General features: G+C 41.1%; 1 protein-coding gene across 1 annotated transcript; it reads left to right on the forward strand.

The window, feature by feature from the left end:
- On the forward strand, positions 1-25,258 carry WHAMM (WASP homolog associated with actin, golgi membranes and microtubules). The gene is made up of 10 exons (XM_033189143.1): positions 1-746; positions 3,645-3,818; positions 6,887-7,037; positions 8,091-8,260; positions 9,500-9,665; positions 13,839-14,026; positions 17,199-17,285; positions 17,519-17,614; positions 21,318-21,780; positions 23,926-25,258. Exons 1-10 carry the CDS (start codon positions 135-137, stop codon positions 24,231-24,233), a joined length of 2,415 nt encoding a protein of 804 aa, XP_033045034.1. The 5' UTR covers positions 1-134; the 3' UTR covers positions 24,234-25,258.

Below are 25,258 nucleotides of genomic sequence, written 5' to 3' on the forward strand. Positions count from 1 at the left end.
CAGGGCGCTGCTGGGTCACTGACGCGGTTTCGATTCCAGTGAAAAATGCTCTGGTTCGGACTGTCCAGTGACAGGCGGTGCGAGGAGGCCAGGCCCTCGCCTGCCGAGCCCTAGGGCCGCTGCCGCCGACGGCCATGGAAGACGAGCAGCCCGACAGCTTAGAGGGCTGGGTGCCTGTCCGGGAGGGCCTCTTCGCCGAGCCCGAGAGGCACCGGCTGCGCTTCCTGGTGGCTTGGAACGGCGCGGAGGGCAAGTTCGCTGTGACTTGTCACGACCGCACCGCGCAGCAGCGACGGCGGCGCGAGGGGGCCCGGCTGGGGCCCGAGCCCGAGCCCAAGCCCGAGGCAGCCGCGTCCCCGCCCAGCTGGGCCGGCCTGCTCTCGGCCGCTGGGCTCCGCGGCGCGCACCGGCAGCTGGCGGCGCTGTGGCCGCCTCTGGAGCGCTGCTTCCCGCGGCTGCCGCCGGAGCTGGATGTGGGCGGCGGCGGCGGGGCCTGGGGTCTGGGGCTCGGGCTGTGGGCTCTGCTGTGGCCGGTGCGCGTGGACCCCGGCGAGGCGGCGCTGCAGGAGTTGTGCGGGCAGCTGGAGCGCTACCTGGGCGCGGCAGCCGACGGCTGTGGCGGCGCCACAGTGCGCGACGCGCTCTTCCCGGCTGAGGGCTGTGCGGCCGACTGCGAGAGCCCGTGCGAGTTCCGGGAGCGGGCCTTGCGGGCGCGGTGGGTCGAGGCAGACGCGCGGCTGCGCCAGGTAAGAGAGGCCGGGCCGCCGGCGTTCGTCCGCGCTTCCGTGGCCTGGGAACCTGTGGGAGGCTCCCCCGGCGCCGAGAGCCCTGGCTGACGGCTGACGGGGAGGAGCCGGCGGGCGGAAAAGGCCGCGGGCTTCCCGGTGCCCTCACCTGCGCTGGACCGCTGCGGGAAACCGGCGGTAGCTCCGGGAGGGCCTGCAGAGAGGACAAGCGAAGTTAGAGCCTAGTGTACTTGCAGCTCGGAGCTGGACTAGGCCCCCAACCTTTGCCCTGAAGATGCTGGCAGAGCAGGATGTTGCAACGGGAAATGCCAGAAATATTGCAAGCAAAACTGAAAACAACCCATCCATATAGGAAAGAATAACACGGACTAAATGTAAGCAATTCCAAGTCTGTGTATGAGGGAACGTCGCGAATGGGATAGAAGAAATGGCTTTTAGGAGATAGGGTGTTTTAAGTAATATATACTTAGTCAAATGGAAAGCCGGCAGAAAATGAACTTTATTCATCAGTTTGAAATAACCGCATTAGTGCCCTTTTAAGCTTGAAAGAGGTAGTTTGAGAGAGAGTAATTATTTGAGTGGTAAAGCTACTGAACCTAAGGGGATGGGGAAGTACAAGTTCATAGAAGGGGTTAGGAGAAAATATGCCTTCTAAATCCACACCCACAGTTTATTAAGGAGAGTCAGGCTGGAGTTTCGGCTTACTGCTGTTATTAACCTGAGTGGTTTTTTTCTGTGCATTCTTTTGAGGAAGGGGAGGTGAAGAGAAGAATTCAGCCTAAGCTAAATATAGAATAAGCTTTCTAAATTAAAATGATTTTATAAAAGGAGCTCATTAGTGGGGCCATTTTTGTGCTGTGGGTTTTATGTGTAAATATCTACACACCCACTTCTCATGTGTTGATTTCACTTTATGAGGAAGCCACAGGGGAGTTTCAGGCCAGTCAGCGTTTGATCTTCAACTTTATCATTTTCACCTTAGGATATGAGGTGAAACCCACAAGGGAGTTTCAAAAATGGTATCATTTTGAATCAGATTTGTTTTTTACACACTCGATTTCCCATAGAGATAGATGGTTTCTCCTTAAAATCAAACATTTATATGATGTATTTTACTGTAGTTACTATCAGAAAAGTTATAGTTTTCCCAAATTTAAGTTTCACTCTGGGGTACTATAGCATGAATGTAGTTCATACTGTTGAGCTAGCTGTTCACATTAGTGTAGTTCACATATTTATTTGGAACTTAAAAATGAGGGGTTGGGAGGGGAAGCTTCAATTCAAAACATGTCCAAATATATAATTTTAATATTTACTTTATATTTAGAGTAGAAAAGCAATTGATTCTAGAATTAGATCAGTTGCTAGTATTGCTAGGATATATAAAATGAAGCTGAATGTTTTAACTCTGGAATTTTTCTGAGTAGTCTAAGAAATAAGGCTGAAGTGCATCACTTGCCTTAAGTTTACTTTTGCGTGTGTGTTTTAATTTTGTGCAGCGAGGCTTTCACTTAAAAAAAAAATATTACCTGGATAAAAAACTACAGCTGAAAGTAGATCATTTTATCCTTAAGCAGAAGGATGGAAATAGAAGAATTTAAGAATGTATTAGTTGAAAAAAATCTACATTATTTGATTTTATTTCTCTTGTGGGAGTAAAATAATTTCCTACCAAGTGAGTCCACCTAGATTATACACTGTTCAGTTTCTTTTCTGCCTTGCCCCAGAAGCTGTAACCAGCAGATACTGGAACCACAGTTGAGGCTCTGTAAATGAGTTCACTGCTAAGGGCTTAATGGGACTATTAACCTGGGACATGAAGAGAAACAACATGCTGAAGTACTTGGAGACAGCTCTGTAATATTTTATGAGTTCTTTTTTTTTTTGAGACGGAGTCTTGCACTGTCACCCAGGTTGGAGTGCAGTGACGCCATCTCGGCTCACTGCAAGCTCCACCTCCTGGGTTCATGCTGTTCTCCTGCCTCAGCCTCCCGAGTAGCTGGGACTACAGGTGCCCGCCACCATGTCCGGCTAATTTTTTGTATTTTTAGTATAGACAGGGTTTCGCTGTGTTAGCCAGGATGGTCTCGACCTCCTGACCTTGTGATCTGCCCGCCTTGGCCTCCCAAAGTGCTGGTATTACAGGCGTGAGCCACCAGGCGTGGCCCTTAATGAGCTTTTAAAAAGGAATACAGCCTCACAAAACCTTTACAGTCAGAAAAATCAAATGAAAAAATATCCACAACCTCAAACCTTCTTTTGGGTCCTTTCCACTGCATACTTCGTGCGTAGTTGAGATTAAGTTTTGCACTCTGCCTCTCCATTTAATATTATAAAAGTCTCCTTTTTTTTTTGAAATGGAGTTTTGTTCTTGTTGCCCAAGCTGGAGTGTAATGGCGCTATCTCTGCTCACCTCAACCTCCGCCTCCCAGGTTCAAGCGCTTCTCCTGCCTCAGCCTCCTCAGTAGCTCGGATTACAGGCATGCGCCACCACGCCCAGCTAATTCTGTATTTTTAGTACAGACGGGGTTTCGAAACCATGTTAGTCAGTCTGGTCTTGACCTCAAGTGATCCACCCGCCTCAGCTTTCCAAAGTGCTGGGATTACAGGCGTGAGCCACTGCCTGGCCAAAAGTCTCCATATTATTAAACAGTCTTCAGAAGCACAGTGCTGAATGACTACAGTAATAATATTCTGCCATGGATATATCATACTTTACTTAACCATTCTTGTTTTATTGGGCATTTTTGATGGAGGATGATAACATTTTCCTATTTAATCAATATTTAAAAGTGATATATTAAAAGTTGAGAACATGAAGGTTTCTTTAGTTTAGTTTGTTGGGTATGTATTAAATATACTGTCCTGATTCGAGCTTTATTCACATTTGCTTTCTAGGTTATTCAAGGACATGGAAAAGCCAACACCATGGTAGCATTAATGAAACTGTACCAAGAGGAAGATGAAGCGTACCAGGAATTAGTTACTGTGGCAACCATGTTCTTCCAGTACTTATTGCAGCCATTTAGGGCTATGCGAGAAGTTGCAACTTTATGTAAGCTTGATATTTTGGTATGTTTTTTTTTAAAATTTTTATTTTATCAGATTCACATTTGTCATATATTATTTCTTTATTTATACTTAATGTTCAGTCACTTTTTGTTTGGGTTTGCCCTTATATTTATTTATTTACTTATTTATTGATAGAGATGAGGTTTTGCCATGTTTCTCAGGTTGGTTTCGAACTCCTGAGCTCAAGCAATCTGCCCACCTCGGCCTCCCAAAGCATAGCATTACAGGTGTAAGCCACTATGCCTAGTTCACCCTTATGTTTAAATATTGAATTTATATTTAACATTGATAGAAAATGAAGACATTTACGTTGGTCATCTTAATAGCTTAAGATTCCTACAGATTTGAAAGAGTTAAATGTTTTTTCTGGCAATGAATTTTTTTTTTTTTTTTGAGACAGGGTCTCCCTTTGTCAGCCAGGCTAGAGTGCAGTGGCATGATCTTGGCTCACTGCAGCCTCCTCTAGGTTCAAGCAGCTCTTCTGCCTCAGCATCCTGAGTAGTTGGGATTACAGATATGCACCACCATGCCCAGCTAATTTCTTTTGTATTTTTAGTAGAGATGGGGTTTCACCCTGTTGGCCAGGCTGGTCTTGAACTCCTGATCTCAAGCGAGCCACCCGTCTCAGCCTCCCAAAGTGCTGGGATTACAAGCATGAGGCCGGCGTGATGAATTGTTTTTGATGTGATGTTTATTTGCTTCAGCTTGTTTTCCTCTAAGGACTCATGCAGATTTCTTAAAATAGGATGAAAATTTAAATAGCAGGACCCTAGATTGTAATTCAGTAACTTAAATTTTAGTAAATGCTGTTATTGCTCTTGCTTCATTGAGCCATCAGACAACCTTGTGACACCATTCAGAAAAGGCATTCTTATTCCATTGTTACAAACGAATCTAGAGTCCAGAGGAGTTAAATAGCTTGCCTTGGGTCTCAACAATGGGAATCAGAAGACACCTAAGAGGTCTCTTGATTTCTGCCCCCTGCACTGGGCCATCTTTCCACATATACTCTCATGACCCCTGCCAGATGATTGTACTATAAAAGTAGTATCACATTTAGATGAAACTCATGCCACTCTAACCTGTGGATAAAGTTGTTCTGTTCATTATTTTGAAAGTCTATTATTTGGAGAGTCTACTTCTTGCATATATTTTTCCTTTTTTCTTTTTTGAGATAGAGTTTCGCTCTTGTTGCCCAGGCTGGAGTGCAATGGTGCCATATTGGCTTACCTCAACCTCTGCCTCCTGGATTCAAGTGATTCTCTGGCCTCAGCCTCCCGAGTAGCTGGGATTACAGGCGTGTGCCACCATGCCCAGCTAATTTTATGTTTTTTTAGTAGAGATGGGGTTTCTTCACGTTGATCAGGCTGGTTTCGAACTCCCGACCTCAGGTGATCTGCCTACCTCGGGCTCCCAAAGTGCCGGGATTACAGGCGTGAGCCACCGTACCCTGCCTATATTTTTGCTTTCTTTAAGTACAGCTGTTTTAAGATATCATTCACAGATTAAAGATGTATAATTCAGTGATTTTTAGTATATTCAAAGTTGTGCAATGATCATTACTATGTAATTTCAGGACATTTTCACCTCCAAAAGAAACCCTATACCCATTAGTCACTCCAAACCCTGGGCAACCACCAATCTACTTTCTGTCTCTGTGGATTTCCCTACTCTGGACATAGCAACAGCATTATTCAATATGTGGTCCTTTCACTCATCTCAATGTTTTCAAGACTAATCCATGTTGTAGCAAATATCAGGATTTCATTTCTTTTTATTGCTAATATTCATTGTGTGAATATATTGCATTTTATTCATCAGTTGATGGACATTTGGGTTGTTTCCACTTTTTGGCTACTATGAATAATTCTGCTGTGAATGTTTGTGTGTAAGTTTCTGTGTAGACATATGTTTTCATTGCTCTTGTGTACATTCTGAGGAGTAAGATTGCTGGGTCCTATGATTACTCAATGTTTAACCTTTTGAAAGACTGCCAGATGGTTTTCCAAAGTGGTTGCATCATTTTGTATTCCCAAAAGCAGTAAATGAGGGTTCCAATTTGTCCACATTATCACCAACACTTGTTATTGTGTGTCTCTTTGGTTACAGCCATCCTAGTGGGTATGAAGTGGTATCTGGTTATGGCTTTGATTTGTAATTCCTTGTTGGCTAACTTGTACATATTTCTTATGCTTTGTAGAAGAGAAATTGCAAGTTGGATGACATAGCAGCACATGTCTTACTTCAGGCTGTTATAACAAAGTACCATAGATTAGTGGCTTATAAACAACAAAACTTTTTTTCTCACAGTTCTGGAGGCAGGGTAGTCTAAGATCAAGATGCTGGCAGATCCAATGTCTTGTGAAGGCCAGCTTCTTAATTTGTAGAGGACTGTCTTGCTGTGTCTTCATATGGTGAAGAGCAGAGAGAGAGAGACATCCTGTGTCTCCTCTTCTTTTTATAAGGGCATGAATCCCATTCTTGAGGGCTCCACCTCATGACCTAATTACCTCCCAAAGGCCCCATCTTCAAATACCATCACACTGGAGATTTAGGCTTCAACATATGCATTTTGGGGGGACCCAAACATTCAGTCCAATACCAGTACGTTATAAGCATGAATATACAGATATTTTCTTTTAGATGATTATATTACATATCCCTAAAGAAATGATACCAACAGCTAACACTTAAGTGCTGTGTTCCAGGCCCTACGCTGTGTGCTTGACAACACAGATCACGTATTTAAACAATTGTGTATTATTATTAATAGAGAGAAGCATAATTTGACAGCATTCCTCTCTAGAAAAAGTTATTCTAGGCATGTGAAGTGAAAGTAGGTTTTTTTTTTTCCCTTTATGCCCCAGAGTGTCCTTTTGTCTTCAGGTGGTGCTCAACTTAGAACCTTATTCATACGCAGTAAGGGACTGCTGAATTGCTGAATGAATGAAAATTTAATTGACTGAGTAGTAGTATAGTTAATCCATGTGACCAATTTCCTTTCAATTTCCTAATGGCTGTACATAACTATTAGCTGTTACTAAGATAGTTTTCCCTTCTGTCTGTAGAAGTCCTTGGATGAGGATGACCTAGGTCCTAGAAGGGTAGTTGCACTGGAGAAAGAAGCTGAAGAGTGGACCAGACGGGCTGAAGAAGCTGTTGTCTCTATTCAAGATATCACAGTGAATTATTTTAAGGAGACAGTAAAAGCATTAGCAGGTGATAATTTAAAAAATGCTATACAAGGATACATGTAATTGATTGTCATTTTATTCAAATACCATTTGAGTCCCTCTTACTCACTAGGCACTATGTTTTCTCGGTGCCGAGAATTCAGTGTCAAGCATTAAGAGACATTGTACAGTCTGGTGAAGGGAGAGAAATCTTAATTATTCATTGAAGCACATGGAAAATGGTAGTGACAATAAATGGCACAAAGAAGAGAGACATGGGGCTCTGAGGGTCTGTGCGAGAGAAATTGGGCTTGATCAGGGTGGTGGTCACTGAAGGCCTCTGAGTAGTGGTGCTTGTCCCAGTATCTGAAGGGTAAATGGAAGTTGAGAGAAAAGAAAAAGTGAGGAGTGTTCCAAGCAGAAGGAATAGCACTGGCAAATGTCCCCTGGCTTGAGGGAAGTTGGCAAGTAGGAGCTTAAAGAAAACCTGCGGGGCTGGATCACAGAGAGTGTAGGACAATGTGGTATGAGGGAAAATGCTGGCAAGACAGGCAGGGGTCAGACCATGCAGGGGCTTGTGGGCTGGGTGAAGGACTTTTTTTTAAGTCTTAAATAATTGTTGATAAAAACACCAAATAGGAAACAATGTCTATCAGTTTGTTAAGTTATGGTACATTCATAAAACAGAAAATTATGTAGCTGTTAAGCATGATTCTTGATTTTTTTTTACGAGTGGCAAGAGTTTCTGATATATTGTGCAGAATCAACAAGATAATAAAGCAGAATGATGATCCTGGTTTTTTGGTCAAACTATCCATATAAGCCTGTCTGTCTAGCTAGACATAGAAACAATATGGAAGCAAGTGTGCCAAAATATAAGAAGCAGTTGCCTCAACTAGGTGAGATCATGACTTATTATTGTCTTTTTAAAAATGGAATGCCTAAAATTTTATATCAATGGCCATGTATTATTTTTATAATAATAAAATTAATAAAACAATTTCTTTTAAAAAGGAGGTTCTGCTGGTAGAATGGAGGCATGATAAATGTTTCCCTTTTTAATGAGGTGTAATTATATTTTATTTTTATAATCCAACAGTAATGCGGAAAGAAATGGAACAGGATGCGAAGAGATTTGGCCAGGCTGCCTGGGCCACAGCAATTCCGAGGTTGGAAAAACTTAAGCTAATGCTAGCTCGAGAGACTCTGCAACTCATGAGAGCAAAAGAGTTGTGTTTAAATCACAAAAGAGCTGAAATTCAGGGGAAGGTAAGACAAAGATAAATGTAACTTTGTTTTAAAAATACACTTTTATTTTTTAAAAATTTTGTATAAATAAAGGATACAAGTGCAGTTTTGTTCCATGGATATATTGTGTGTGGTGAAGTTTGGGCTTTTAGTATAATCATCACCTGTATAATGTAATTGTACCCATTAAATATTTCTCATTCCCCTCCCACCCTCTTACTGTTCTGAGTCTCCAGTGTCTATTATTCCACACTGTCTGTGTATACACATTACTTAGCTCCCACTTATAAGTGAGACCATGTAGTAAAGCACACTTTTATTTTTAGATAGCACTTTTCTTTCCAGGCATCGTTAAAGAGCTTCTTTTCTTCACTTATTCCAACACCATCTTCTACAGAAGGTTAGACATAGTTTTCCTTTGGTTAAAATGTTTCAAAATACCATATTGTAGGATTCACTTTATAGTAACACCGAGCTCAGTATTGAAGTGGGTACTGTACTTGAAAATCAGTCCAGCAATATTTTCAGTAGAATTTTAAAATAATCAAAGAGATACTTCACTGAAGGATCATAGTCACTTAAATTTTTTCCTATGATCTTATGACTTTAAAGCAGAAAACACTGTAAACACCTGTCTTAGTTGGCTCAGACTGCTATAACAAGATTAAATATCACAGATTGGGTGGCTTAAACAATGGACATGTATTTCTCACAGTTCTGGAGGCTGGGAAGTCCAAGATCAAGGTGCCTGCAGATTCACTGTCCGGTGAAGATCTTCTTCCTGTCTGGTAGACAGCTGCCTTCTTAACTGAGTGCTCATATAGCCTTTCTTCTGTGTGTATGTTTAGAGAGAAAGAAAGTGATCCCTGTCTTTCTCTTCTAATAAGGGCACTAATCCCACGACGGAGGTGCTATCCTTTTGACATAATCTGAACTTAATTACTTCCAAAGGACCCACCTCCAGATAACATCACACTGGGAGTTAGAGTGTCAACATATGAAATTTGGGGGGACACCAATATGCAATACATAATAATACCTCATTGCCATTTATGTTTCTGAAAACCTAAATGTTTTCCTCTGTTTCAAGGGTGATATAAAGTATTTGCATCACTAGATGAAATGAAAGTATTTCTTTCCTATTTGCTTTTTTATATTTAGTGCTGAACAAGGAATAGAAAATAGCTATAATGCTTCTAAAGTTTGTTTTTAATATACTAATTTATTTTAACTTATTTTTCTTTTTTCTATGAAAATAAGATGGAAGATCTTCCAGAACAAGAAAAAAATATAAATGTTGTAGATGAATTAGAAATACAGTTTTATGAAATTCAGTTAGAATTATATGAAGTTAAATTTGAGATATTAAAAAATGAAGAAATACTGCTTACTACACAGTTGGACTCCCTTAAAAGACTTATAAAAGGTAAAATTTATATTTAAGTATATAGATTACAATGTTTAAATTATACATTTAAGGAAATACCATATTATCAATTACTTTTTGTAAATTATAACATCTGAAAATTTCCTAAAGTTTTCCTTTAGTGGTTTAATTCAAATAATATATTCATTGTTAACACATAGCAAAACAAAGAAAGAAAAATGATTATTACCCTAATCCCATCATCTAGACATGCATAGTGGTTGGCTGGGCACAGTGGCTCATGCCTATAATCCCAGCACTTTTGGAGGCTGAGGTGGGTGGATCGCTTGAGGTTAGGAGTTCAGACCAGTCTGGCCAACATGGTGAAACCCCGTCTCTACTAAAAATACAAAAATACTAAACCCTGTCTCCACTAAAAATACAAAGTCTGGTGTGGTGGCACGTGCCTGTAATCCCAGCTACTTGGGAGGCTGAGGCAGGAGAATGGCTTGAACCTGGGAGGCGGAAGTTTCAGTGAGCCAAGATTGTGCCATTCCACTCCAGCCTGGACGAGACAGCAAGACTCCGTCTCAAAAAGGAAAAAAAAAAAGAGAGACACTTAGTGGTAACAATTTGCTCTCTAACTTTGTAGATTTTAAAATATGCTGATATAGAAAAATATAAATTTTTAACCAAAATTAACCAAGTGCAGTAACATCTTTTTAAAAAATTTTTAATTTTTATGGGTGCATAGTAGATATATATATTTATGGGTTACATGAGATATTTTGACACAGGCATACAATGCATAATAGTCTTTTTCATTTAATACATAATAACTGTCTTTCTATTTCAGTGAATAATAAAAATCAACATTTTAATGGCTGCATCGTATTCCATTTTATGGATATACCATGATTTCCAAATTTCAGCTGTTTTGAACAGTAGTGTAGTGAACTTTCCTTTACCCATATCTTTTGAGTATAGGACAGATTATTTCCTTGGAATAAATTTCTAAGGATGGAATTATTGAGTCAAGGGCAATGTATATTTTACATTTTGATAGATAACAATACAGTAATCATCTGAGATACATTTTTTCTCAACTTCTGTATTATTTTCTGATTTCTAAATTTTATACTACATAATGGCCCTCTAGATAAGTTGTACATTTAAAATGATGCTCCCAGGCTGGGTGCGGTGGCTCACGCCTGTAATCTCAGCACTTTGGGAGGCTGAGGGGGCAGATCACTTGAGGTCAGGAGTTCAAGACCAGCTTGGCCAACGTGGTGAAACCCTGTCTCTACTAAAAATACAAAAATTAGCTGGGCGTGATGGTGGGCGCCTTTAATCCCAGCTACCTGGGAGGCTGAGATAGGAGAATCGCTTGAACCTGGGAGATGGAGATTGCAGTGAGCCGAGATGGCACCACTGCACTCTAGTCTGGGCGACAAAGTAAGACTCTGTCCCAAAAAAAAAAAAGAGAAAAAAGATGCTCCCATCAGCAGAATATGAGTATGTATGTTTCCCAGACTCATGCCATTCTTTTGCATTTTTGTTTACTTGACAGAGGAAATGACAGTCTTCCAATTTTCATTTATTCTGAGTGAATATTGAACAAAATTTTATATGTTTATGAGCCATTTGTACCTATTTTATGAAATGCCTATTCATAGTCTTTGTCCATTTTTCTTTGGAATATTTCCTTTCCACATTAAGAATAATATCCTCTATTTTCTGTCATATGTTACAAATAATCTCTCCTTGTCATTTGCATTTTCTTGCCTTTCAGAAATATTTAATTTTTATGAAGTCACATTTATCAATTTTTTTCCCCTATGGCTTCTGCTTTTAGTATTTTGTCTGGCAATATTCTCCTATCCCAAAATTATGTCAGTATATACTTATGTCTTCTTTTCGTATGTTTATGATGTTGCTTTTTAAAACAGTTAATTCTTTAGTCCAGGTGGAATTTATTTTGATTGTGGTAGGAACTGAACCTTTCCCTCAAATTGTTAAGCAGTCCCAATCACTGATTTTAAAAACATTTTCCCTAAATGTTTAACATTTCTCAAGCTAAACATTAGATTGACTTTGGTCTGTTTCTGAGTTGTTCTCCTCCATTGGTTTGTGAGTGGCTCTGCTGCTGGCTCCATAATGTTCCCATGACTGTACCTTGGAAGCACATTTTAGGGTCTGATAAGGCAAGTTAACCCCGCATTACTTCTCCACAAGTTTTCTGACTGTTTTCACTCCTTTATTCTTCCAGATGAAATTTAGAATCAAGTTCAAAACAAAAACTCGTTGGAATTTTGATTGTGATTTTGCTTAAAATTAGAGATTACTTTGGGGAGAATAGTGGTCTTTGCAATTTTGAATCTTCCTACCCAAGAACATGGTATGTCTCTCTCCATTTATTTAAATCTTTTTTCCTAAATTTCCTCCAAGTTTAATAAAGTTCTTCACATAGATTCTGAACTTTTAGTTTAATCCTGAGTATTCACAATTTTTTGCAGTAGTTTCAGGTTATAAGCATTTTACATATTTAGGGAAAAAATTACATTAAAAAAGAAGTTAAGGCCGGGCGCGGTGGCTCAAGCCTGTAATCTCAGCACTTTGGGAGGCCGAGACGGGTGGATCACGAGGTCAGGAGATTGAGACCATCCTGGCTAACACGGTGAAACCCCGTCTCTACTAAAAAATACAAAAAAATTAGCCGGGCAAGGTGGCGGACGCCTGTAGTCCCAGCTACTCGGGAGGCTGAGGCAGGAGAATGGCGTGAACCCGGGAGGCGGAGCTTGCAGTGAGCTGAGATCTGGCCACAGCACTCCAGCCTGGGCCGCAGAGCGAGACTCCGTCTCAAAAAAAAAAAAAAAAAAAAAAAAGAAGTTAATCTGGAAGGATGCATGCCAAATTGTTCATAATGTTTTTCCTCTGAGAATGACTCAGAAGGTTTGGGGAAGGAGCAAGAAAATTTCACTATTTATTTTATGTACTTCTGGAGGGTTTGAATTTGTTACAGTAAGCGTGACTTAAAAAAAATCAATATGTAATCAAGATTAAATATGACTAAGGCATCTTAATAATATATTGCTGGTAGAATATAAGTTGCCTTTCTGGAGTGCAGTTTGGCAATGGGTATCAAGATCCTTTTATCTGCTAAGGAAGTGATAAAAAGTGTACACAAAGATTTATACAGAGATGTTCATCGCAGTGAAATGAATAATAATGGAACATTGGAACAGCCTAACAACATGGATTGCTTAGAGAATACTATGCTGCCATTAAAATTTATCTTTAAAAAATTTTTTTTAATTTTTTTTTTTTTGAGACGGAGTCTTGCTCTGTCGTCCGGTCTGGAGTGCAGTGGCCAGATCTCAGCTCACTGCAAGCTCCGCCTCCCGGGTTCACACCATTCTCCTGCCTCAGCCTCCCGAGTAGCTGGGACTACAGGTACCCACTACCTCACCCGGCTAGTTTTTTGTATTTTAGTAGAGACGGGGTTTCACCGTGTTAGCCAGGATGGTCTCAATCTCCTGACCTCGTGATCTGCCCGTCTCGGCCTCCCAAAGTGCTGGGATTACAGGCTTGAGCCACTGCGCCCGGCCTTTTTTTAATTTTTGGAGATGGAGTCTTGCTCTGTTGCCCAGGCTAGAGTGCAGTGGCACGATCTCAGCTCGCTGCAACCTCTGCCTCCCAAGTTCATGCTGTTCCCCTGCCTCAGCCTCCCAGGTAGCTAGGATTATAGGCACACACCACTGTGCCCAACTAATTTTTGTATTTTTAGTAGAGACGGGGTTTTGCCATGTGGGTCAGGCTGGTCTTGAACTCCTGACCTCAGGTGTTCCGCCTGCCTTGGCCTCCCAAAGTGCTAGGATTACAGGCGTGAGCCACCGTACCTGGCCTAAAAATTTATTTCCATCCCATGGAAAATGTTCTTTTAGAACTCCATTGATATGTGTAGCTGTGTAAGTAGTATGTGTATGTATGTGTGCATGTGTATATATGTATATCTATACGTGTATATATACATGCATACACTACTTACATGTATATACACACATGCTACTTACGTATATAGTCATGTATATATACACGTATATTTTTTATATATGTTAATAGTTCTCAGTGGTGAGATTACAAGTGATCTTTATTTTCCTTACATTTAAAAAAATGCAGTGCATTTTTAAAAATAATAAAATGTGTTTTAAACAATCATTAATACATTTTTAGAGAAACAGAATGAAGTTGTCTATTACGATCCATGTGAAAGTCCAGAGGAACTTAAAGTCATTGACTGTGTGGTGGGGCTGCAGGATGATAAGAATTTGGAAGTGAAAGAACTCAGAAGGCAGTGCCAGCAGCTGGAGTCTAAACGGGGCAGGATCTGTGCCAAAAGAGCCTCTCTCCGGAGTAGAAAGGTAGATACGCTCAGAGCGGCTTTCTTTTATTTTCTCTTCCAGAAATTTATTCTTGTATGAAGGATAAAGAGGTACTGAAATAAGGTTTTTACCAACACAGTGATTACTTTTCTGTACTTATCCATGGCTTATGTACTTATGTACTTATCCATGGCTATAGTTAAAATGCTTTTAAATGTTTTTCTTAAAAATATTTTTTTTTCTTTTAGGATTTAAGCATTTAGCAAATCTCAAGGTTTTAATTTATTCATTCAACAACTATTTGTTGAACGCCCATTGCATACACAGACACTTTATTTTTATTTTTTTGAGACAGAGTCTTGCTCTGTCACCCAGGCTGGAGTGCAGAGGCATGATGTTGGCTCATTGCAACTTCTGCCTCCTAGGTTCAAGCAATTCTCGTGCCTTAGCCTGCCAGGTAGCTGGGTTTACAGGCATGTGCCACCACGCCCAGCTAATTTTTGTATATTTTGTAGAGACGGGGTTTTGCCATGTTGGCTAGGCTGGTCTTGAACTCCTGACCTCAAGTGATCCGCCCACCTTGGCCTCCCAAAGTGCTGGGATTACAGGTGTGAGCCACCGCCCCTGGACCCACAGATACTTTAAAAACCACAATAGGTTTTTAAAACCTATTTAGAAACTCAAACCTAATAGTTTGAAACTCTATTTCTAATAACCAACTATAACAATTCTAAATATATTTTACTGTAAATTATTGAGTACACAAAACAATTACAGATAATATTCAGCTCACCTCAGACCTTATATTTGGTGATTTTTTCTTAATTTTTAAAAATCCATGAATATATAAAAAGATAACACTAAGAAATTTAATTTTTTCCGGCAGAAAAGGAAGCTTCTATATATCATTTTTATACAGACTTTTGTATGTATTTACTCATATTTACTATACTTTTCTCCTTTTTTTTTTTTTTTTTTGAGACGGACAGAGTCTCGCTCTGTCTCCCAGTCTGAAGTGCAGTGGCGTGATCTCGGCTCGCTGCAACCTCCACCTCCCGGGTTCAAGTGAGTCTCCTGCCTCAGCCTCCCACGTAGCTGGGATTACAGGCGCCTGCCACCACATCCGGCTTTTTTTTTTTTTTTTTTTTTTTGAGATGGAGTCTCGCTCTGTCACCAGGCTGGAGTGCAGTGGCGTGATCTCGGCTCACTGCAACCTCCGTCTCCAGAGTTCAAGCGATTCTCCTGCCTCAGCCCTAGAGTAGCTAGGATTACAGGCGCACGTCACCACACCTGGCTAATTTTTGTATTTTTAATAGAGATGGGGTTTCACCATGTTGGCCAGGCTGGTCTTGAACTCCTGACTTCAGGTGATCCACCCGCCTCGGCCTCCCAAAGTGCTGGGATGACAGGCGTGAGCCACAGTGCCCGGCCACATTCGGCTAATTTTTTATTTTTAGTAGAGATGGGGTTTCACCATGTTGGTCAGACTGGTCTTGAATTCCTGACCTCAAGCAATCCACCTGCCTCAGCCTCCCAAAGTTCTGGGATTACAGGCGTGAGTCACTGTGCCCGGCCCACTATTCTTATTAGAATTAAGAAAACATGTAAATAGTGACTTTTGTAGCTTACAAAAATGTTAATTACTCTTCCATCTAAATACAAACACTTAAAAAAAACTTGGCTAGGTGCCGTGGTTCATGCCTGTAATCCCAGCACTTTGGGAGGCTGAGGTGGGAGAATCACTTAAGACCAGAAGTTTGAGACCAGGGACAATACAGTGAGACCTCATCTCTATGGTGCGCACCTGTAGTCCCAGCTACTCAAGAGGCTGAAGCAGGAAGATCGCTTGAGGCCAGGAGGTCGAGGCTTCAGTGAGCTATGATTGTACCACTGCACTTCAGCCGGGGTGACAGAACAAGACCCTGTCTCTAATAAAAAATAAAAATAAAAAACTTTGTTAGAAGAGTATATGCTTTGTATGTTGGTGTTTAAGAATTGTACTTCTGGATTTAGGAACTGTTATTCAGAGGATTTGAAGATATACAGGCATTTGTCCTTTGCTCCACATTTCAGAAAACCCATGAACCCAGGAGTCTCCTTGGGCACTTCCATGGTGCTGTGGATGAAGAGATGCCTCCACCTCCTTGGCAGTGTTATATGTATATATATATAAAATACTCCTGTGCCTTCTCTTATCCAGACTTGGAGCAGTAACCTTCACTCTAAAGATATAATCACTCCCCCACCCCATTTAGAGGAGCTCTTTCCACTGATTCTGGAAATGTTGGAATTTGGAAAGCACTCAGTTAATAGAATGGTATTTGAGGTGAGCTCTCAACTTGGGTTCAGATCACAGCTTGGCCACTTAGGTAGCCACGTGACCTTAGGCAAATTATTTAAATCTCTTTTGAGCTTACAGTTTTCTCATCTTTTAAAAGAGGATGATAGGCCAGCACAGCACCCATAATACCAGCTACTTGGGAGGCTGAGGCAGGAGAATTGCTTGAACCTGAGAGGCAGAGGTTGCAGTGAGCTCAGATCACGCCATTGCACTCCAGCCTGGGCAACAAGAGCGAAACTCAGTCTCAAAAAAAAAAAAAAAGACGATAATAATACAAATTTCATGCGAGGGTAAAGTATCATAAGGCATGAAAAGTACTTGGCATTGAGGCTAAAACCTACTCAATAAGTGTTAGTATTATCTGTGAGTATTACTGTATTATTTTTTACATAGATTTAGGATCTTATGTACATATAGCCTATTATATATTGGTATAGTGAGTGGTTAAGCACAAGTGAAACACAGTTATAATTTTTCAGGTATTTGTAGGTTGCCCTGCTTTTGTAGGTATGCTTGGAAATGTAATTAGTTTTTATAATGTTATGGGGAAATGTGTTTAAAACAATCACATTAAAACATTGTTGGGACACATCCCATTTAAGAGTGGGGGCTCCCTATATGTCCTCTCACGGGTTGGTGGATTATTTTTCATCTCTTAAAGCACTCTGCTGGGAACAAATCATTTACATAAGCAGCCAGGCAACCCTCATCATAGACTATGGAGGAGACAGTACCATTGGGCCGCACCAGAACTAATATTAATGAATGCCTTACACTACAGCCCAAAGGCAGTGCTTTTTTCTTTTAACCTTTTATGCTATACCAGGGTAATATTAAAAACCATGTAGGTGATTTGTATTATTCCACCAGGATCAGTGCAAAGAAAATCATCGGCTCAGATTGCAACTGGCTGAAGAAAGCATAAGATACTCTCGTCAGCATCACAGTATTCAGATGGTGAGTCTCCTTCGAAGGAAAATGTTCTGTGTTTGTGTAGCGTGACATGTAGGCCTAGACTTGTGGAAACTGGAATTGCGCTGCCCTGGACCTGCAGCTGTCAGCCATTTGCCTCCAGGCCTGCAGCCTGGGCACAGCTTTGGGGTGGTAATGTTGGGGTACAGCCTCTTTCTTTGTTGAGACATTTTTTGTAATGTTGAGCAATTTAGAAATATACATTTGTTTAAATATAGAAAAGAGACAAGATAAAAGAAGAGGAGCAAAAGAAAAAAGAATGGATCAACCAAGAACGTCAAAAAACACTCCAACGATTGAGAGCATTTAAAGATGTAAGTTCTATAAAAAGTCACCTTATCTACACTTCTGGGGAAATAAATGAAGACCACCCTAAAAAAGAGGAAAGTATAAAGTATTAAGAACAGGTCATGCAGAACGTGAACATTTAAAAAATACCATTATTTCTGGTATATCAATAAAAAACAACAAAAATAGAATATCAGTGATTCAAAACCCATGATATAAAATAATTACTGTTTTTGACATCACAACACGCTTGGGTTCCTGCTCTGCACTCCTGACTGAGTAGTCCTAACTGGCACTGGTGGTTTAGATTGGCAGGGAAAACTGAAAACTGTTCAACTCCCTTGACTTTAGCTGGCATTTCCCCTCATTTGTAATAAACAGTTCTTTAAAATGTTATCCAGGCAGCATTGTGATTTAAGTGTAGTGAAAGTGCCCTGTTAAAAGTAAAATGGGTTGTTTTTTTTTTTTTGATATCTACAACTTTCCTTTTTCTTTCTTTTTTTTTAAAGTATATACTTATGAGGATAATGTTATTTTTTATGCCCTCTGTTACAGGCCTACATGTGTATTTCCTCCACAAAATGATCCTGAGTCTGTAATTTTTTTCCTATTTCTTGACTTTATTATTAGAGATAAATTCCTTTAATTAAAAAAAGCTGCTATAAAGATTCAAAAAATAATTTTTTGCTTTTATTATTTTTAATTGACACATAATAACTGTACATATTTATGAGGTATAGTGTGATATTTTGATACAGGTATATAATGTGTAATGATCAAATCAGGGTAATTAGCATATCCATCACCTCAAACATTTATCTAACGGTAAATAGGTTTTTTAAAACCATGTAAGTAGGGAGTCAGGCACGGTGGCTCACGCCTGTAATCCTAGCACTTTGGGAGGCTGAGGCAGGCAGATTGCTTGAGGCCATGAGTTTGAGACCAGGCTGGGCAACGTGGTGAAACCCCATCTCTACTGAAAATACAAAAATTAGCAGGGCATGGTGGCACATACCTGTAGTCCCAGCTACTTGGGAGGCTGAGGCACAAGAATCACTTGAGCCTGGGAGGCAGAGGTTACAGTGAGCTGAACTTGCACCACTGCGCTCCAGCATGAACAACAGAGTGAGATTCTTCTGTCTCAAAAAAAAAAAAAAGTAATTAGGGGCTTAAGAATATCATTGAATTTACTGACTATAAAACATAGACCTGCCTTCATTCCCCAGCCCTATCACAAAGACCCAAGTTTGTTGTAGCCCCAGAAAAGGAAATAACCCACTTTGTCCCAGAAAAGATTCTGGAATAGGTATCTGATGCTTTTCATATACCCGGCACCATGCTAGGCACTTCACATTCACTCTCACTTAGTTCTTGAAACAGCCTTGTGAGATAGCTTCATCACCACTTTACAAATGAGTAACCAAGGTTCAGAATAGTTGGTTACACAACTTAGTTCAAGGTTAAACAGCAGCAATCGAAGCCAGGTCTTACTCCAGGGCCACATAGGGTTTCTCAGCTTGGGCAACACATCCAGATCCTCTGGAGAGCTGCTTCTACGTACTAAGGCCCAGCCCCACCCACAGAAATTCTGATGTGACTGCCCTGGATTGGGGCCTGGGTGTGAACTGCAGTGGAAAGCATGAATTGAAGGAGCTGCATGAATACTAGATAAATGCAGAGCCAGTGAGGTGGAGAGGAACTGGCTGGTCGCCATCACCAAGAGAGTTTCGATGAACAGAATGGAGTCAGTGTACAGGAAGGGATCCAAGGGCAGCCAGCCCGTCTCCTCAGCCCTCACTCAGATCAAGGAATTGTTTGGCAATACAGAAGATTACTTTTTCATGTGTGGGTGATATGAAAATGGGAGGGGTAGGCAGATTTAAAATGACAGAATCAGGCCTCCTAAGCTCCCAACGAAACTGGAACAATTAGTTAAATGCTAACATGTTCACCCAAAATTGCGATACATTACTGGTTTTCTAGTCCAAAAAAGCTCATACGGAGGTATGCGCTTGCATGGGGTGACAGGAAAGTTTGTGTGGCTTAAATTTTGGGTAAAAGAATTTGAGAATTCAGTTTCCTTCAGCTTAATGAGCCACCTGTGTGACAAAAGCTTGTGGGCTTTTGGGATGTATGGACAGCGGCATCCTGTGTAGAATAAGGGAGTTCTGTGTTTACCAAGAAGTGCCACCCTTAAAGGGGACATAGCCAATTTGAGCACATTTGGAAGGGAGGAAGCAGGAGAGGGAGAAAACTAGAAATAAAATCATGTGATACATGGTATCTGTTGAGATCAAGGAAGTTTTTTGAATATCTGAAGGGCTGTGTGAGGTAAAGGATTTAATTTATCGTGGGTGGACAGACTGCCTGTGCAATATAAGGCAGAACTCGGCCAGGCGCCATGGCTCAAGCCTGTAATCCTAGCACTTTGGGAAGCTGAGGCAGGCGGATTGCTTGAACCCAGGAGTTTGAGACCAGCCTGGGCAACAAAGTGAGACCCCGTCTCTACAAAAAAATAAAGGCAGAACTTAACAGTCCAGAGTCACAGTGACGTGCTGCAGCCGGGATGCCACAGAAAGCATCCTTGGGTGCTTCAGGGAACCCCATCGGGGATGACCTGATCAGTTGGATGGAGATCAGTTGGATGACCACTGGCGTTTAGCCCTCTGGCCCAGTTTCTGGGATTCTAATTCTGCTGGCATGCTCTCTGACAGAAGGCTGCAGGACGGCAGCTGCATGGCTGTGTCTGCATCAGGGAGGTTTGAGGGCTTGTTGCCATGTTGCTATTTGTCCTGAAAGGAGTAGAATGTAAGGGAAATGGAAATACTCCTTGAGTTTATCATGGATTGCATGGTGTGTGTGTGTTTGCATTAACAGGGTCATATTGAATGCATCCTTTGCCAGTTTCTTTAACTTAGGTTTTTGAGATATATTCATGTTAATATGTATAGAGCTAGTTCATTTTAATGAGTTCACAGTATTACATTTTGTTTTATTGGCTAATCAGTGCCTTCTTTAGGGACCTCCTCTCAAGATTAGCTCTTTGTGGGGCTAGGTTTTTCTTTATCAAATGAATACCTGAAAGACCAGAACTTTTTCAATTTACATTTTCTTAATTATGAAATTAACTCTAAGCCTAAAAGTAAGAGAAAAGAAATATCCACAGGCTCTGTTATAGCTGCCACTTGGATGTCCACTGTGCTGGCATTTTTCATAGAACTTTTTTCATTTTTAATCGTAATACATATTTTATATCTGGTTTTCAGTGAACACTGTATCATCTGATTTTTTCAGATGTTTCAGGCGTTGTACTATTTCACTTTTTATGGCTTTTTTTTTTTTGAGACAGAGTCTTGCTCTTTTGCCAGCTACTTAATATTTTGAATAGATTTGTCATACTTTTTTCAACTAATATCCTATTATTTGTATTTTAGCATTTCTAATTTTCCATACTAAAAATTGATGACTATTTTCCTCTATATGTATGCTTTCGTATCTTCATTTTACTACAGAGAAGGTAATACTTGATCAAAGGATGTAAATGCTTATCTTTTAATCCATGAAAAATGGCTTCGGTAGCAAGGATGGCTGTACAAACAAGAAGGAGCCACTTTGTGAATTAGACCATCCATGCATAGAAACGCATGTGTTTATAGATTTCTAGAAAGTTTCAGCATTTTGATGGTTTGCACTTGTGGCAGATTCCTCACCCTGGTTTTTCATTTTCAGAAACGCCTAGCTCAATCTGTCCAAAACACCTCTGGCTCAGAACCCGTGGCTCCAAACCTGCCAGGCGACCTTTCCCAGCAGACATGCTTGCCAGCTTCCCAGGCGGTGTCAGTAATTCACCCGTCCTCTAGGAAAACTAGAGGCGTTCCCCTATCGGAAGCTGGTAACGTGAAAAGCCCCAAGTGTCAAGACTGTCATGGAAATATGCCTGTCCAGGTTTTTGTTCCAGTTGGTGATCAAACACATTCCAAATCCAGTGAGGAATTGTCACTGCCACCACCTCCTCCTCCTCCACCACCACCCCCACCCCCTCCTCTCCCTGCTCTGTCCTCATCCTCTCAAGCTGCAACTCATCAGAACTTAGGCTTCCGGGCTCCAGTGAAAGATGACCAGCCACTTCCTCTAGTGTGTGAATCACCTGCAGAGAGACCACGTGACTCCTTGGAAAGTTTTCCATGTCCAGGTAATCCACTGGAATTCTGTCCCTGCTTCCCCAAGAGTTGTTAAGCTGTTGAAGCATTCTAGCTTCAGAAGCCATCATCTTCAAATGGAAATCATTTTTATAATTCTCTGTAGCCTTAAAATATTCCAGTATTCGCTGCCTTGAGTATCATTATTCTTTCATTGCAGTTAGTATAGTATAGCCTAAATCTGGTTTCATAAATGTTAATTCAGTTTGAAGAAACCATCTCTATACATTTAATGGTCACATGACTTGGGATTTCTGAGGTGGTTAAAGTATCAACCTATTTGAAGTTTCTTAACACTTCAGTATGTATTTGATTTCTGCCGTTGGAATACTTTTCAATACGGTTTTAAACTATGCTTACTGTTGCATCTCTGAGTCCTTTACAGAATCCAGTTTTTGTATTTTAAGCAGAATACTGGTTGGAAATTACTGTAGAAGCGTATTAGCCAGAATGTAGAAGGCTGTTCTTGCAGACTGACTAGCACACTGGGAACCCTTACTGTTGGAAGTCTTTCTAAAGTGTAATGGGTCAGAAAGAAAAAGTGGGCCACTTGTCTTGGCAAGTGCAGTACACCGAATGCTCTTGACAATTTCTTTAATAGGGCTATAGTTCTCAGAATTCGAATTATGGCTTTAGACATTAAGTTTTGAGGAGAATGGCCTAAATCTGCCTAGACTTGGAGCCTATTGCTTTGGGGTGTGTGTGTGTGCACTTTAGAATATCCTAACAAAATTTATGTAAATTTGTTTTTAAAAGTATGCTTAAGCACCTCCACCTAAACTGTGCAAGGTTACTGTATTAGGTGTTATCAATGATATAACAGTTCCAAACTGATTCTGGTTAATTGAGCAATCTGGCTATTCTGAGTTCAGAGCTTCACTGTACCTAGAACCAGGTACAAATGAAAATGTCCAAATACTAGGTGGAGACCCAATGGCCTGTTTCCATGGGGTTTGCAACAACTGTCCTGTGAATGAAAAGTAAAGAGTTTGCATGGCTGTGTCTAGATCGGACTTTGGAAGTGGGCAGATCTTTGTGGGGTGCCACATTCCCATCCCAGATTTAATGCACATGGTTTTGGGAAGTTCTGTTCAACTCACAAACACTGCTAAATCACAGGAAAGAAAAAGAAAGTGTGAATTTGCACCAGAGAATGCCCTTGATTGTGAAACCTGTCTCATTACCCCCAGAAGGAAACTGTAATAAGGAGGTATAGGTTTAAATCCAAAGCAAAATAGCCTTTTGTTAGCCACAGCATGGCCTTTCAATCCTGAACTAGAATTGATTATTAATCTTGAAGCCTTACCTGGAAGATCTCTAAATTAGTGGCCACAGTCAGGCCTGTCTCCAGCGGGCGATAAAAGATTTTACCCTCTAGGGGTCTCCAGGTGCCAGAGTGAAAAATAGCTTCTCCTCACCAACGCCTTGAAGCTCTGATCTAATTTGTGTTTTGACAGCATTTCACATACTCAAAAATAAAGTATGTAAGCCACCTCAGGGTAATGTAGGTGGAATTAAACACATTATATATAGAAAAATGTGCCAGTGCCACCCCTCCGGTGGTGGTTCATTGAGTTGCCGGTTAAAGTTTTATTTTAAGCCTTTTCATGTGTAGAAACCTACTCACTTCATTGTCATAGAATGAGTCATCACTGACTAATAGCCAAGACTGAAGTTAAATTGAGCAGGATAAAATTTTTTTAAAAAGATTTTTAGCTGGACAGGGTAATGAAGGAGATACAGCTTCAGAGGTATCCTTCAGAGGTCATGTACAGTGGGTGAGACTGTTCCACCCCAGGCTTCCGTAACTCTCTTCAGGATGGGAGGGACAGATCACATTTGTCTTGAAAAACAGTAATTCTAACAAAAGTTGTGCATGCCTCTTCCTGTCAGTGACTATGGATTTGAAGAAGTTAGCAGAAAGAAAGTGGTTAAGCTAAAACATGAGCTATTCAGCTATCCTGGATTCAACCAGGAGGCTTATCGTTAGCAGGTAATCAAGGCATTTGCTTAACAAAGTGATTGTTTGTTTAAATCATGGTGTTAACTGATGTGAGATTTAACAATTTCATAGCAATAATGTTCTGGGAAGGGAATGTGTTTTCTTGATGGTACTAGCTCTGCTTACTCAATTTCAGGATCTATGGATGAAGTGTTGGCCTCCTTAAGGCATGGCAGAGCTCCTCTCCGGAAGGTGGAAGTGCCGGCGGTGCGCCCTCCCCACGCCTCAATCAATGAGCACATTCTGGCTGCCATAAGGCAAGGGGTCAAACTGAAGAAAGTTCACCCTGATCTTGGCCAAAACCTCAGCAGCAAACCAACTAGCAGCAGACATACTAGTGACCTTGAGAGGAGCATCAAGGCTGCACTCCAGAGAATCAAGAGGGTGTCTGCTGGCTCTGAGGAGGACAGCGACGAGCAGGACCCTGGCCAGTGGGACGGTTAGGCTCAAGTTCAACAAAGGTACCTGCCACAGTAGGCTTGAATAAAGTGGGTGAGGCTAAGACCTATTGAAAAGCACACCAACAGGGTGCTGGTAGACGGGCCACATAACAGCCCAGAAGATCAGCAGGGTCTTGTGTGGGATGCTGCAGCTTTTTTTTTTTCTTTTTGTTTTTTTGAGATAGTCTCGCTCTGTTGCCCAGGCTGGGGTGCAGTGGCGCAATCTCGGCTCACTGCCAGCTCCGCCTCCCAGGCTGGGGTGCAGTGGTGCGATTTCGGCTCACTGCAAGCTCCACCTCCCGGGTTCAAGCAGTTCTCTGCCTCAGCCTCCCAAGTAGCTGGGATTACAGGCATGTGCCACCATGCCTGGCTAATTTTTGTATATTTAGTAGAGACAGGGTTTCATCATGTTGACCAGGCTGGTCTTGAACTCCTGACATCGTGATCCACCTGCCTTGGCCACCCAAAGTGTTGGGATTACAGACATGAGCCACCGTGCCTGGCCGATGCTGCAGCTTTTGTGTGACGCAGTGACTCTTAAAACTGGGGAGGGAAGTAGAAATGAGAGTTGCACACACCAGCCCGTAGGTGAGATGTCAAGACTCAATCGGAAGTGTCGCTGGCCTAAGAGAAGAGCACTTATTTCTCACCATGGTGATCTAGAATTGTTCCCTGATTCTGAAAGAAGTTTGTATTACTCTGGTAAGCAGCACTGTTAGACTACTGACTGTGGCCTCCTGTGTATATGGAATAGTGATTTCTGAGATTTATAGGTTTGAATGTGAATGTTATTTTATCAATAATCAGAATAAATTGCTTATATTCAGGAGTTATTTTAAATATTTAAATGAAATTTATTTTAGGCACCAAGCACTACATAAACTCATAATAAAGAACTATTTACAGTGCATTAGCATCACTCATGGGGTAATGAAAACATACCTTAGCTGCTGTAAAAGCAAAGCCTTCTGTGCCTGGGTGGGCTTAAAGTTTTTAATAAGGTTTTAGCTAAACATTTGTTTAAGTGAA

This window comes from Trachypithecus francoisi, unplaced genomic scaffold (genome assembly GCF_009764315.1).
Source record: "Trachypithecus francoisi isolate TF-2019V2 unplaced genomic scaffold, Tfra_2.0 Lachesis_group3, whole genome shotgun sequence".
Taxonomy (NCBI): Eukaryota; Metazoa; Chordata; class Mammalia; order Primates; family Cercopithecidae; genus Trachypithecus; species Trachypithecus francoisi.

Coding starts and splice junctions, on each gene's coding strand:
- WHAMM (XM_033189143.1), top strand. CDS start 135: ATGGAAGACGAGCAGCCCGACAGCTTAGAGGGCTGGGTGCCTGTCCGG. Junction 3,819..6,886: donor TATGTAAGCTTGATATTTTG/GTATGTTTTTTT, acceptor TTCTGTCTGTAG/AAGTCCTTGGATGAGGATGA. Junction 21,781..23,925: donor GGAAAGTTTTCCATGTCCAG/GTAATCCACTGG, acceptor ACTCAATTTCAG/GATCTATGGATGAAGTGTTG.